General features: G+C 31.8%; 1 protein-coding gene across 1 annotated transcript; it reads right to left on the bottom strand.

The window, feature by feature from the left end:
- Window positions 1–775: 775 nt before the first annotated feature.
- Window positions 776–14017, bottom strand: LOC143052438 (uncharacterized). The gene is made up of 12 exons (XM_076225469.1): window positions 13672–14017; window positions 12167–12235; window positions 11450–11524; window positions 10348–10422; window positions 9567–9641; window positions 9246–9320; window positions 8281–8355; window positions 7202–7294; window positions 6436–6593; window positions 4950–5046; window positions 3635–3796; window positions 776–1177 (listed from the first exon to the last, which is right to left on the bottom strand). Exons 1-12 carry the CDS (start codon window positions 13910–13912, stop codon window positions 924–926), a joined length of 1449 nt encoding a protein of 482 aa, XP_076081584.1. The 5' UTR covers window positions 13913–14017; the 3' UTR covers window positions 776–923.
- Window positions 14018–16002: the final 1985 nt, after the last annotated feature.

Genomic DNA, 16002 nt, shown 5'->3' with positions numbered 1-16002 from the left:
CAGAGGAAACTTACGACTTAGCAACACACAATCCCCTCCCCAACCGCACAAAATATCGCAGATGAAATATTCATTTGCAAGTAAATAATTCGACCTCAATGAAACCATATTCATGTGACATTTACTTAACTTAGCTGGTGATCTGTTACACATGTTTTCAGCTATAAAAAGGAAAGCGAGTGTCAACATGGTGAACATAGAAATAAAGCAAAGATGAACCATTTGGAATCAATCCTCAAAATCATACTTATACAAGAAAACACGAGAATAAATATATATTTTAACATACATTATGAAATCAATTATGAAAACTTCAATGCACGTGATAGCTATCTAATCATATATTTATATTTTTGTTTATATCGGGTTATATGATTGTTAAAAGTTTTCTGATTTCATCTCTTTATTTACTTTGACAGCATTTAGTCAAAATTAAACTAAATACAGATGAAAATAATCGAGTTCATATATTTTTATTATTTTAGAAAATTTTGTAATTTGTTATACATTTTCTTTATGTTCTATATCAAAATCTGTGAACATTAACGACAGCTATTGCCCTTTAAAAAAATACCGATGAGCCATTTAAAAATAGTTCTGAGCTAAAATGATAATATAGGTTCTTAAAGTGTGTAAACAAATATGTGGGTCCACCAGGGTGAATTGTATATTATTTCAAAAACACTAATTTGTAATTAAATGTTATGTAAATAAATGTATATTCCTTTACATATTTAGGACTGCTCTGTACCGATGTTTCTGTAATGGCCGGGTATGAAAATAAAGATATTGCATTGCATAAACTATTGTGTTATAAAACATTGTAAAACGAACAATATAGGTTTAATAGATTGAAAACATGTAATTAGTTTAATCACACACAGTTTTCATGACTTCAGGACCTCAAGGTCAAACAATGCTTTTTATGTCTTCCTACGAAGCATCATGGAGCTTCCTTTTAATGAGTAGCGGTCTCCTTTGAATTTTTCCCAGTTGATTCCCATATTTTGATCTGCTCTACCATTGGTCTTGAGATATTCCCCATTCAGAGAGGAGTGACTACATGCTTTATACCACCATGCTCCCTTGTTTCTGGCAGCGCATGTTGTGCTTGTTTGTGTATTATCCTGATCATGGGTACTGAACTTTAGTCCATGATGATAAGCTAAACCATCACCTGAAAAGAAAATTGTTAAAATAACTGAAAGCATATCCTAAATTCGAGCTACGTTTGCATAAAACTGACAACGCCTAATTTTAAAATTTGTTCTGATGATTGTTGTAGCAGTTTTTTTAACTTTAGAAGATGTGTATCATAAAGACGAATCAAAACAAATAGACGAGGTCATTAAAATGCCAAACATAGTTAATGGATTTTTTTTTCAGAGACGTGCAAAAAGTATTCGGTCACAATTGCGTCGTGTTTAGGTTTGTACAGGTGACTGACTTTTTAATGGCCTTGCTCCACGTCAATCACGTCACTGAGTAGCACTGTACTAGTCTTTTAGCGTTTTGTATCACATGGGCTACCGTCATGTGACGATTGTTGTCGTCTGCCATTGTAGTTTTGTTTAAACAAGTAAAATAACAAGATGGGTAGAAAAGGTCAAGAATTGTCAACGGATGTCAAAAACATGATTGTGGAAATGTTCCAGAATGGATTTTCACGCCTTAAAATCGCTGACATACTTAAAATTCCAAAGTCAACAGATATTGACAATATTCGAAAATTTATAGACACAGGTTCTGTGGAGAATAATCCAAAAAGTGGCCGACCATTGTTTGTACAACCACGCGACTACCGCAAGCTTGAACGCATTGTAAAGACAAGTCGGAGGAGTTCTTTATGTGACATAACAAACAAGTTTAATGAGGAAAATTGTGTTCCGTGCCTAAACGTACCATCCAGCACCATTTACATAAACATGGGTCTCACAGGTGTGTAAATAAGAAAACAATCATGATCCGGGAAGTCAATCGGAAAAAAAGACTTGCATGGTGCAGAGAAAAAAGGAGATGGACGGTTAATAACAACTGGAAAAGGGTTATTTTCTCTGATGAGTAAAATCATGATAAACCATGATGAACGTGTGTACGTATGGCGAAAAAGAGACGAGGGGTGGAGACCGGACCTTGTGCAACAGCGGACTTCACAAACTAAATAGTCATAATTTGGGGTTCTATTTGCTGGAATAGCGTCGGTACACTTACTCCTGTAGAAGGCAACATTAATGCTGTCAAATGACAAGACATACTTGATGAACATTTGTGGCCAGTGATAGGTCGGCATTTTCCGAGAGGAAATTATTTATTCCAGGATGACAACGCCCCTGTCCATCGTGCACGGTCCACCCAAGAGGTTGTAGCTCGGAACGGAATAAACGGTATGAGCTGGCCTGCACAGTTCCCCGACTTGAATATAAAAGAAAACGTTTGGTTACATGTAAAAAGAAAACTTCAAACACGTACTGGGATGATTAAATCTCAAAATCATTGTTCCAAGAAATCAATCGTATTTGGGTCAGTATTACCCCTGCCTTTATTCAGTGCTTATACAAGTCGATTTCGAAAAGGATATTAAAAATCAGGCTAAAAGGACACTTAACAAAGTATTAGAGGTAGTTTTTATTTTGTTGAATATGATTGGTTGATTTATTTACAGTGAAAGCATGAACTTTGCAACTTTCGTTTTGAAACGTAAACACGACGCCATTGTGACTGAATACTTTTTGCACGTCTCTGTATTAACAACAATATACGAATTTTTTTAAAATGGATCCCGTCAAATACGAAAAGTTCCACTTTAATGACTATAACTTTTCTTTAAGATGAAATGTGAAACGGGTGAGCGAATACATTTTATCCATCATATCCGGAATTACAAAAATCAATTATTGCATGATGAGTTTCATTCCGACGAAAAGTATTCCAACTTTAAAGACTTTTTTTAAGACTATGTCAAAACAGAGATTGCATGCGATTTTTTAACATATTGTATCCCTTAAAAAGAGAGGCGAAAGATACCATAGCTACATTCAGACTCATACGTGGAAAATAAACTGACAACACCATTGCTAAAATAGAAAACGACAAACAAACAATCACTAATTTAGGAGTTCAGTGTGACGTAAATTTTCACTGAACAAGTTTTTATTGAGGAGCCAGTTGGGGACCACCTCCGGATGCGGGAATTTCTCGCTGTGGTGAAGACCCATAGGTTGCCTTCGACTGTAATTTGCTCTTTGGTCAGGTTGTTGTCTCTTTGACATATTCCTCATTTCCATTCACAATTGTTATAGTCCACAAAACACAATATATATACAAAACTGAAGACAGAGCAACACGAAGAGGATCATTAAATGGGGCTAATCTCGTGTTATCCAGAAGAATGAGCAGATTCTGCTCCACATGTGCCACCCGTCGTGCTGCGCATGTAAGTACAAACCTGATGAACAATCCAGATTTGTATGTCACATGTAACTTATGTAAGTCGTGGAAAAGAAATCCGCATAAAAATCACCCTATTTTTTACCAAAAATTGCGGAATTTAAGTACTTATCCAATATTTGTATTGACGATTGATTTGTAAAAAAATAAAATTGGAACAGTTGTAGAGTTATATAATGGTAGTTACCCGCATTTCCTCCAAATCCATCAACAGATAGAGTATACTTTGAATCAGCATCACCAATTACGAAGGAAGAGTACTTTGCATATCTCTTCTGGCCATCCCATGCCTCTAAGTCGATGCGCAGTTCTGTAGGGACTTGTGTTAAGATATGTAGATATTTATTCCCTGAAATTTGCGAAACAATGAAAAATATGTTAACAAGTATGATAATTGCTTTTATGTTTGCAAAATGCTGCCGAAATATTATTATGCTTGACTTGATACGTTAAATATATTGAACGTTTCTTGTCGTTTCGGAGTAATTTAGTGCTCAACATTTAGTCTATTCAGTTTCTCTCTTCTTTTTTTTTTTTTTTTTTTTTTTTTTAACGATAACAAATATTTTATTCAATCATTTCCTGCTATATAAATACCTAAGTAGCCCAGGTCGCATACTTAGGGGCCCCTGTATTTTAACAGCCTCACTTGACCAGGGAAAATATCAAATGAGTTTATACAATAGTTTTACATACATAATTATATTTAAATAACCAATACAATTGATTTTCACACCTGATAAGCATCACTGTATAAAACCACTATTGTATATCCGGTTCACTGAACAAACATGTGTTGATTTAAACTGGAAAGACTTTAAAATTTGATTGCAAAAATAAGTTATAGTTTGACTTGAAGAATTTTGATGTGATTGAACAGAATTTGAAAGTATTCTTTAATATATATTTATGGATTATAAAAAAAGGATAAAGCACATGTGGTGAGTACAAATGTATTACGAAGCATAATATATGTGGTAATTTACTAATGTAACTAATATGCACAGACATAGATTTAAATAATAATTACAATACAAAATATTGTTTTTTCTTTCTGTTATAATAACATATTGTTCACTACTTTATACACAAGATACAGAAGTTTCTCTCTTCTTTAATTTTTGCTCAAAACACAAACGTATATATATAGTATTGACCAATATATGTTATTTAGTTGTAGTTGATCGTTATGTTCCTGTTGCAAGGTCAATATTTTCATATCTTTTTACTAATCGTATTCATATGATATGCCAAATATGTCAAGTACTGCTCTTAATATATTGCAAATCGTTATTGTCCTGAATAATATATATATATGTCCTTAGAATGTTAAGTATTAAACGTTCTTGACTATATGCTAGTACTTACAATAAGTATTCTTCGTAAAAAGAATTTGATAGATATAGAAATACAAACATGGTAAATGGTCTTTTAATATTTATTCATGTCCAATCCGTGTGTCTTACTTAGTTATGAATTTAAACAAATCAATAAAATATAACCTATCCACAATTCTCCGTGGAGGGTTCCAAAACCATCTTCATACGCCTGCCAGTCCCTGAAGAAATTTTCGCTGCCATCAGATCGTCGCTGGAACACCTATATATGTACAAATAAAAATTAACAAGAATGTGTCCCAAGTACACGGATGCCCCATCCGCACTATCATTTTCTATGTTCAGTGGACCGTGAAAATGGAATAAAATTTAACATGGCATTAAAATTAGAAAGATCATATCATAGGAAACATGATTACTAAGTTTCAAGTTGATTGGACTTCAACTTCATCAGAAACTACCTCGGCAAAAAACTTTAAACTGAAGCGGGACAAACGGACGGACGGACTGACGAACGAACGGACGCATAGACCAGAAAACATAATGTCCCTAAATGGGGCATCACAAATTGGTCGTTGTTTGTATTGCAGTTTTATTTTAATCATCATCATAATTTTCGATTTACACCAATCAAAATAGATTTCACTTGTACTGTACAGATTGTAATCTTTAATTCACAAAATTCACATGTCAGTGACATCTAGTTCAAGTACACCATACTTGTAGATAATTGCCAATTGTAAAACCTTTGATCCTGTAGAATCATTCTTAAGTATTTCAAGTTGATGATAGTAATCTAGAGTGTTGTTTTGACAAGTTATGGTGAAGATTGAATTTGTGGTCTGCATCAACTGTTTTTCATTTATACCAACAATGTCACGTAGTAACACAATATATAGCAGATACATATCTTTTGGATTAGTTGCGTTTGTTTCAAAGATCCAAATTACTCATCTGCAAAATTATTCTTAAAGTTTACTAAAAAAAACCACACATTAGGTATACATAATAAATCTTTGTCTTTATACATACACAAAGTTATAAATGGGACAGCGCGAGAAATCGTCAAACCTTGGTAAAAATTACGAGCTGGAAACACTTGTTCTATAGAGCATAATTCGTTCAGCATGAACTGCAACGTTAAAGAATTGTGAATCATCCCCCCACTAGTAACACCTGTCATATTGTTCGTGTGCAAAGCATTTGGTGGGAAGTCGCTATAGGTATTGTCAACATAGCGAACGGTTGTATTACGACAAGTAAACATATGCGTTGTAAAACATGTAGCTTTTTAAATGAGAGGTTAAGCTAGCTATAAATCCAGGTTCAATCCATCATTTTCTACATAAGAAAATGCCTGTACCAAGTCAGGAATATGACAGTTGTTATCCAGTCGTTTGAGCTTTTGATTTGGCCATTTGATTAGGGACTTTCCATTCTAAATTTTCCTGGGAGTTCAGTATTTTTGTCATTTTACTTTTTATATCGTTAAAAAATCGAAACTAAGAAAGAGAAAATGAATTTTGCACTCAGTTTATCAAAACTTCAGTAAGGACTAACTCTTACAGCTAACTTAGTTTACCAACTATAACACATTTGCCAAATTAATATCTACGCTGGAAAAAAGTTCACTGTAAATTCTTATACTTACAACCCAACCACCGCCGTCTGTTGTCATGTCACAGTATACATTTAGTATCGTATTATCATCAGGACTAATACTATATACCCCATCGGTCAAACTACCATTCTGTTTCCACGCTAGACAATCCCGACGTGTGCTTACAATATCTGTAGGCTGTGTTGGCTCTGGAAATCAATAAATCAACTGATGAGGATATTGTGTGTATCACAAATTACATTTTCTATCAAATTGTCTAAACTTTACAATAAGTAAGGAAATATAACTTTTAATTAGGGTTCTTCAACATAAGTCATATGTCTGGTTTTCAACCATGATAACACAATTTGATAATTGTTAAGATCTAGTAAGTATAAATTAATGGTCAAATCATTTGTGTCTGCTATTTTTTCCCCATAAATTATCAATCAGCATAACATAAAATTTACGTTTGAAATAATAAACAAAGTTTATGTAGATTGTTATTGTTTCTTTTTATGGAAACGTAATCACTGCTTGAGAAACACAAAAATCCCAAATTCTACAGATGAATACATAATAAAATTTAAAAAGTCTTAAAATGTTCACGGGACAATGTTACCACAAGCACACGATGAAATAAGGTTTTGACTTTTCCATGATACAAGTAGATATAAGCAGATGTGGTATGAATGTCCATGTTAGAATTTGTAAAAGAAAATTTGAAAAAGGTGTTGACCTTTGGTTTTTTCTTTCACTCCCTTCAAAGACACGGTAAGGTATTCAACAAAGAGTTAAAACAGTCCACAGTTATTACCTGTCATATTGAAAGTTTCATTCCGCACACACATGTCAGTAGCTGCTAGGACTTTCAAAATATCATATCTCATTTTCTGAAAGGAAATGAGATCTGAAAGGAAAATTTTGATTAATAGAAGGGTGACACTGATTTGTTTTCATAATTCTACTGAAACTTGAAATACAAAACTTTACAGACAAACTAAATATGTTTCAATTCAATATACACAAAGAAATGATCAACATTGTGCACACAAGACGCGCGTTTTGTCTAAAATAGAGTTTTATAGTGACCCTCATAAAATAAATAAGTAATTATACTTTGTTTAGTTACTTTTGAAAACAAACAAATTTGAAATATGCAGTCAGAAAAAGTGCAATATTTTAAATGACCACATTTGTAGCTTAACCCAACTACATGATCATGTGATTGTTTCAGAATATAAAACCTCTCAGTTACCGTCTTTTGTCACATATTAATGTTTTCGAGTATTTGAGAATGTTATGTTGGTAGAGGATCCTGACCAGGTTGATAAATACATGTCTTTTTTATGATTGCTTTTTATGTTTTGTATCGGCTGCTGTCAAATTGAAGAATTCCTACATCTCATTGCTTGATATATTTACATATAATTGTATATTAAATTGCCACAGAGTTTATTTTAGTTTACATTATACACATGCACGAAAATTGTTCCTAACAATATTATATATTCATGATATTGATGTTGCTGTTTGTTTTTGATATATATTTCGGTAATTTTTATTTAAAAGGTTCAAGTACTATCTAGAAAATAGAGGTACAGTCTATCATTTATCAGAGATTCTTTATGAGTTTAACTAAATTTTCCGCCATATTCATTCGGAACATTGCAATTTTCTATAATATCTAATCACATTGTGTCATTTTTCGGTGTTGAAAACAATAAGAAACCCATCTGTTTACTTTCAAGTTCATTTAAATTTATATTTCACCAGAAAATGTTCTCTAAAACTCACACAAAACATTTGAATAGTTAGTTGCTATTATATCAACTGTTAAATATCGTTATCAAAGAGTTGACATATACATTCAATATTTATGAATCGTCTTAATACCTTGTTGACTTTTTCTCCGAAACTCTTGATATTGTACCTTACTTTCATTTATCCACTGTTGTATGATTCTTGTTCCTGTAAAATGTAATGTTGACAAAATTAAATGGTATCGAAACTAAAATTATAAATCAATTTGTATAACTTTAGCAACAACAGAAAACAAGGGCAAAAAAAAGAAAAGAAAGAAAGCGAAATATTTCAAGAACTATTTCTTTCAGTTACATGTACATGTGACTATATTATAAGTTTATTTTAAAAAATACAATTTGATATACACATGATTTGCTATATCAGTGTAGTCCATTTCATGTCCTACACGTGTACGTACACATTTTTCTATTTTACAATTAAGTGTGCTACATACACATGTAAGTCTAAAAGTGAAAACATAAAAGATGATTATCGTTTATTATGTTTTCAAATTCAATTACGCGTATAATTAATTTTAATTTCCATCATTAATAATAAGCTTTATTGTCCGATTCTCCTCTTTACTGATATGTACTGTTATGTGTAAGTATATGTTATGAATGGAACCTCTAATTTATGTACACAATTATAGGCATATTTTTTGTTTATCGGTCTTTATTTTTGTCACAATTTTGTGTTTTTAAAAAGAAAAAAAAATCAACCAATACTTTAACAGCTTTGATCAAAATAGTCTCTGTTCGATATATAATTAAAATTACACGCTGGTGCTAATAATATTTGATGCAATGAAATTATAGAAAATAGCAATGCATTTAGGGAGTAATGATCATAGCTTTGGTACGCTTGGACAATATTTTTAATTTGTTTTATTAATAGACACCAACATTGCACGATTTCTTTTGATATTTACAATTACTGAATACATAATGATAATAACATAATACAGATAAAGTTAAACACATTTCGACAACAACTGTAGCTTAATTCACTATGTCAACTATCAGGAGACTGCTGAACAGGTTCATTTCACTTACCATTAAAATTCATGTTTCGCATTTCAGTACGAAATTCCAAAAATTGGTTTGTTGATTGCATCTTGCTTAACTGCTCTAAAACATAAATAAATCGATCAATCAATGTTTGATAAAATGTCTTCATAACTATATCAAAAATTCATTCAAAAACTACATTTTGCAAGAAATTAATGTGTAATATTGCCTTTTTTTACAAGTGTATGCCTTGTAAAATACTCAATAGAAATGTTCCATATAACTTCATTTTATGGTTTTTTAAGACGTCATGAAACTGACATTTCCACACCCACATATGTATACATACATGTTAATCCTACATACCAGTTTTACTTTTATTTCGGAATTCTGCATAAAATTCCCACGCTATGTTTCTTGTTTCGTTTATTTTTGAAAGCTCTGAAAAATAAGTAATGTAAATTTAAAGTTTATTTCACAATGCCCTTTATTATCATCAATAACCTACACATTGCCTGAAATTTGTATCAACGGTTTTCTTCTCCAACCATACTAGCATGTATTTATAGATAGTTTATAGTATGTTCCATCTTCATTTGGTTAAATATAAGAAAATAAATAAAAAAAATATGTTTTTATAATAAGAGAAAGAACTTATGTATAAAGTATATTCAAACATATCAATTGAGGTTAAGTAAGGTTTATAAGATAAATCAAGTTGTGACTATAAAGAAATAAAAGGTTAAATAACAAAAATAATGAATCCGAGGGAAATTCAAAAAAGAAAGTCCCTAATCAAATTGCAAAATCAAAAACGCCAACATATTAAACGAATGGTTAACAACTTTCATATTCCTGACTTCGTAAAACATAGAAAATGGTGAATTTAACCTGGTTGTGTAGCTAGATAAACCTCTAACTTGTATTACAGTTGCATAAAATTCCATAATATTGACAATAATGTGTGAACAAAACTAACAGACATAATAGATGAATATGTCAATAATAGGTGTACAGCAGTCATCATTGTGTTATTATCTGAATTACTCTAAAAACAAACAAATATATTAACAAATATCAACCATGGCAATATAACACAATGACATGATGTATAAGTACAGAATTAAACCACAGAATGAAATCTTACCCTGTTCACTTGTCTTACGTATCTCATTAAGTAGATGCAAAGTCGAATCAAAGGACGTCTTTACTATCAAAAGTTCTACAAGTAAAGAGATTAAAACAGCATAATAAAACAAAAGTAATGTTTCAAGACTTTTTTGGTTGCTTTCGATCCTTGATAAGTGAGGTCCCTCATCGAGGTGTGCAAGTACTTACATCATACCGATTTTTTTTTGGCTAATATAATCACGTACTCAATAATTGGTTTTTTTTAACAAGTTTATCAAAATATCAAAAATACAGTCCCAGTTTAATCATTAACAAAATAATCATGAAATATTTGATCTGGTAATCAAATAATTTCTATAAGACAGCAAAGCTATCACATAATAAAAAAAACCCGAGGAGCTTATAATTTGAACTATTTTGAGGTTATCGTGCGATTTTCAAAAAATGTTTAGACACATTTTGAAAGATTATACACTGACCACAAGATGTCTGTTGTTACGGTGTGTCCTTATGTATCTGTCAGAGAGACATATATCTTAACGTCGCCATTGATCAATGATAGATATTTCCCAAAAATTGAACCATATCAAATGCTGTCTGTCAAATATATCATATTAGATGTATTTGGGAATCTAATTGTTTTCACACACGTAAGATAGTTTTCAGTGATTGACTAAGCTAAATGAAATACACTTGAGAAGACGAACATACAAAGAACAAAGAAAATTGAGGAGGAAAATTACAAATAATGCAAACAATTTTGACATATTAATAAATCAAGAATTAAAAAAATGTAGACACCCTAGAACTCTTCAAAACCGCATACATGAACAATCGTTAGATCTGCATATTATACTACGTCGAATTACCTAAATATTATGTTTAGATGACATATTTAAAAAAAAAAGTGTTCTGTAATTCAAACATATATTCAAAATCTTCAGTTGAATAGTCATACATACATGCTATCATGAGTTATCGACAAATTCTGTCCAGTTCAATGGTTCCAAAATGTGACATGTAATTCTGCCCTTTCCGAGGTAACTGGTTTAAATCATCAGTTTTCAATCGAGTTTCTGGCTATTACAAACATGTAAAACGTTTATACATAAAATTACCTTTACGAGTAGTGTTTTTAATATCCGTCAGATAGTCCACCAATTCTTTTCTCATATCGTGAATAACCATGAGATCTAGAAAAAAAAAACAATCTTGAACGTGAATTAATTTCAATTAAAATGAATCACATACAAACAAAGCCACAACAACCAGAACACGTTTATGTCTTATATCTATGTATACATGGTATCAGAATTAATATTTTTTTGGGCATCATTGTTGTGTAAATAAATGAAATAAACAGTAACAATGTTATGCGTTTTAAGCGCTTTTTGATAATTAACCTGCATTATGAACCCTCAAACATTTTTTAAACCTGGAAATATACATGGAGATGGTGATGTTGATTTTTGGTGTTTTTACGCCACTTTTAAGCACCGCATTTAGGCTATTTTTGTGGCGGCCAGTTTTTATTGGTAAAGGAATCCAAAGTGTCCTGAGAAAACCACAGACCATCAACAAGAAAACTGACAATCCTAGTCAATTAAGATTGGAGTCGAGTTCACCCGCATACATGGAGATGTAATAGAAATGTAAATTAAAGAACTGTCCTTGGATCATTAATGTGAAAAAAGTTAAATATTGGTAGTCAATTAATCCATACAACATAAGGGCCGGATTGTATCAAATGTACTATGACACAAAAAAAAACCAACCCGAATGCACGTCATGGTTAAGGTTTATTGAATTTTAGTTGATTTTATTGTCCACATTACCTTCTTTAGTCTTGTTAACGTCTTCAATCATTCGGGAAATTTGATTGTCGTCCTGTTTACTGGCACTGACTATAAAAAAAAGACTTTTTGTTATAATCAAGTTTTTATTCACATATATTTGTGACACAATATCCACGTCTTTAGGAGAAAAAATATATCATTATAGTAGGTAATTGATAATAAGACTCAATATCCTTGAAAATTCAAAATCGTAAACTTTCTTACAATCTATAATAATACTAAAAACAATCATCGTCCGTTGTATTTCAATGTGGTGACCGAAGATTATTTTAGTGAACTTTTGACCCAAGGGTAAACCTTACTAGAGTTTCATATTTCATTTATGTCAAATTAAACTATAATCATAACATGTTATGACATTTAAACACTATATAAACCATGACATATACAAATAAAATTACATATATATAATGAGCATCAATCCAGATTTACATTACAATTGTAGCTCTGAAGTTATTTATTTTACTCGAGGTTGACATTTCGTTGATAATCATCGGTTCACTTATAATTATGTGTTTGTTATATATAATGTGTGTTAAAAGCTGGTTACAAGCGCATACAAGAATGTAAAATTACAAGAATATTGAACTCTGAGGTAAATACTTAACTTAAAGTCCCTAAGCAAATGTCAAATTGCATTTTTTATAACAAAAGTCAAACAATATTTTTATTCTAAAATCTTGTTGTCGGTTGCTGTTGTATTTTCCGATATACTGCTAAAGCTTCAAGTTTGAGAATAAAAGAAGACATGGAGTAAACGCTAGTGACTCCAATGTTCAAGAGACCTTTCGAAATTTCCATACAGTCATCAATAATACAGAGATATCTTTACAATATTCCAAGCATCAAATGATCTCAAGTCTAAGACAATTGTGATTATATTTAACAGAAATTATTTAAGATATTCATTTGATTTTCAATCGTCACAAAGTTCTCAGAATTAAAAAGTTATTATACAAAATAAGTCAACGATTGACGATTTTTCTTCTTTAATTGACGAATTATTCATCAGGAGGTGTATGTAAATATTAATAACATATAGCAGTTGTTATACTGTGGATTCATGAATATTCGTTGGATACCGATTTTCGTGAATACAGGGGAAACACGAATTAAATGTTCCATGGAATAAAAATGTTCTAAATGAATGTATGCAGACTTTTTAGAAACAACGAAACAACGAAATTACATATCCACGAATATGCAAGTTTTTCTAAACCACGTAAATTGGTACCCACGAAAATAAATTTATCCACAGTAAATTAAATATTAGTTCACCATTACTACAAGTACTGATCCATATGTATTTCATAAAGTAATCTTCAGTACTATTTTTTAACGAAGTAGACGAGAAAATATTTCGATTTGATTATCCATATTTAACATATGTTTTTGTAATATGTTTAATATGTGATTCGAATAAAAATGTGCTTCATGTGTAATTGGATTAATATATGTATTATGTAAGGTAATAAAATACTTACCACTTGATTGAACATTGCAGTTTTGTTTATTTCCTAGATTAAAGAACAGATAACAAAATCCAACAGTAACAAAGCAACCAACTAACAAACCACCAACAACGCACAGAAACGAACGATATTTAGTACAGAATGATTCCTTTTTGAACACACGGTCGAACATAGTCATAGATTCTACAGTGTTATTACCGTTGGGTTCTTCAAGGTCAGAATCAAGATTTTCTCTATAAAGCGGATTGTCCATCGTTTGTAGCACACATGTATTCTAAACCATGTCCTAAATGTGCACACTATTTTTAAAGAGATATTGCATCCGCAAAGCTTGATTAGTAATAACAACATATAATGCAAAACACTTAGATTTCACTTCAAGTTGTAAATTGTAATTAAGTAGCACGGGACTAAGGTTTCAAATAATTACATGTATATACTTATTCATGTAGTGTGCGAATTAACTTTGTAACGTGTACTGAAGTGTACAATTGTACTTTGTTCGATAGGATTAATTTGGAAATTCCCTGTTGGATGACATCTTCCGTATTCGTAATGTATGATTCATCTACAGTCGGATTTTTATATGTGGTTACATGTATTTCATATTTACATTTCCAAAGGAATAGCTAGTATATGAAAGTGAATATACTATGACATATAGAGTAAGAGGCTTGACCTTATCACTTAGGTACTTAGCACACACTTTTAACTTCTCGTTCAATCAAATGGTTGGAATTATACATACTTTTTTCCGTGTACTAGACCCACTCTCATGTTCTTAAACGAAATCATCCAATTAAGATATCTGACACAAAAATTAATAAATAAGTGGCCCCAAAGCCTAAATCGCTCACATGTTGTTTTTCCCCTATGTTCCATTTTAGCAATAGTGGCAATGGTTCTTGACGCAAAAGAAAATGCATAACAAAATTTACACTAAATACTCTCAAACTTATCCAACCCACGTTTGGTTGAAATTGATTCAGCAGTTACAAAGGAAATTTTAATAAAAGTAAGCAACAAGATGAACAAATTTTGAAAAAAAATGTTGTTTAATGGGCAATAACTGCTTAAGGGGTCAGATATAAAAAAGAAGATGTGGTATGATTGCCAATGAGACAACTGTCCACAAGAGACCAAAATGACATTAGACATTAACAACTATAGGTCACTGCACGGTCTTCAACAATGACAATTTTGGTCATTAATTTTATTTGTAGATCTTACTGTGCTGAACATTTTTGCTGTTGACAGTTAATTCTTATCTATAATAGTCCGGCCGATTGGTGCAGATTTAGAGCAGATTGCTTACTTGATGAGGAAAGCATGAAACTTTGCATAGTAGTTCTTGGTTATATACACTTTGATTTCAGCTATGGACCCACACTGAAAAATCCAATATGGCTGCCATTTTCAAGATGGCGGGAAAACGGTATAAAGTTCAAGATTGTCCTAAAGGTATTCTATATAACTTCGGAAATTAAAATAATGATTCTTTAAAAAAGAATTTCATGTTCTTGAATTTGTTATCAATTAATTTTAAAATATAAAAAAAATAATTTGGTTATTTTAATAACACATATATTTGCAAATATGGCTGCATATACTAAGCTCTTTCACATGGTTCGTCTGGTGACAATATCGGACGAGGACGTGGGCAACTGATCGATTTTGTGATGAGGTGATGTTTCATGGCCAATAGACTTTAAAATCGTGCGTTGGCCTACTGGCCCGACCTTTTGCTGTTGTAAGACTCTATTGTTGGGGTTGCACTTTGATTTGCTCCGTATCCTGGTGAATGTGACCGTTGTTTGAAATAACCGGGATTTCTGAAATTTGTCCGTGGAGGTGCTAACCGTTGTCTATAGGGACTATATGATCTCTAGCTTAGTGGGGTGTTGTTGATCGATAGGCATTAAGCTTGGGTGTAATTCTATCTTGCGATCTTCCGCGATTGTATTGCTCAGGAGATCTTCCACGTGTATATTGATTAGATGATCGTCCATTGCAATGGTGATCTTCCATGATTATTTGAACAAAAGAACCGAGGTTATATTGATCGGCCAATCAATGGTTATGCTGATTAGTTGAAAGCATAACATCAGCTAGTTTTGTGACAATTTGTGTGAGGTAATGCACCTCCAAAGGACTGCTTATATTTCCTTTATCGGTCGGTTATCAGCAAAGTAGACTTGTCGATGGTCATAATTGGCACTTTTTGATCCATATATCGCCATCTGGTTTGCTATTAAGGTTATCAATTGTTTTAACGCCTTGTTGAATGTTTCTGGGTTCCTCTCTTTAAAATTCCTTGAAGAATCTTTATCTTTACATCCTCGA

Source organism: Mytilus galloprovincialis, chromosome 11, assembly GCF_965363235.1.
Source record: "Mytilus galloprovincialis chromosome 11, xbMytGall1.hap1.1, whole genome shotgun sequence".
Taxonomy (NCBI): domain Eukaryota; kingdom Metazoa; phylum Mollusca; class Bivalvia; order Mytilida; family Mytilidae; genus Mytilus; species Mytilus galloprovincialis.
Note: the sequence above shows the minus strand (reverse complement) of the source record. Positions and strands in the feature narration are given on the sequence as shown.

What these genes read in the sequence shown, in the direction of transcription:
- LOC143052438 (XM_076225469.1), bottom strand. Translation starts at nt 13,912, where the DNA reads ATGGACAATCCGCTTTATAGAGAAAATCTTGATTCTGACCTTGAAGAA. An exon ending in CGTTAACAAGACTAAAGAAG is followed by an intron (nt 11,525 to 12,166) that starts GTAATGTGGACA and finishes TTTTTTTTCTAG; the next exon opens with ATCTCATGGTTATTCACGAT. An exon ending in TGAAACTTTCAATATGACAG is followed by an intron (nt 6,594 to 7,201) that starts GTAATAACTGTG and finishes ATTGATTTCCAG; the next exon opens with AGCCAACACAGCCTACAGAT.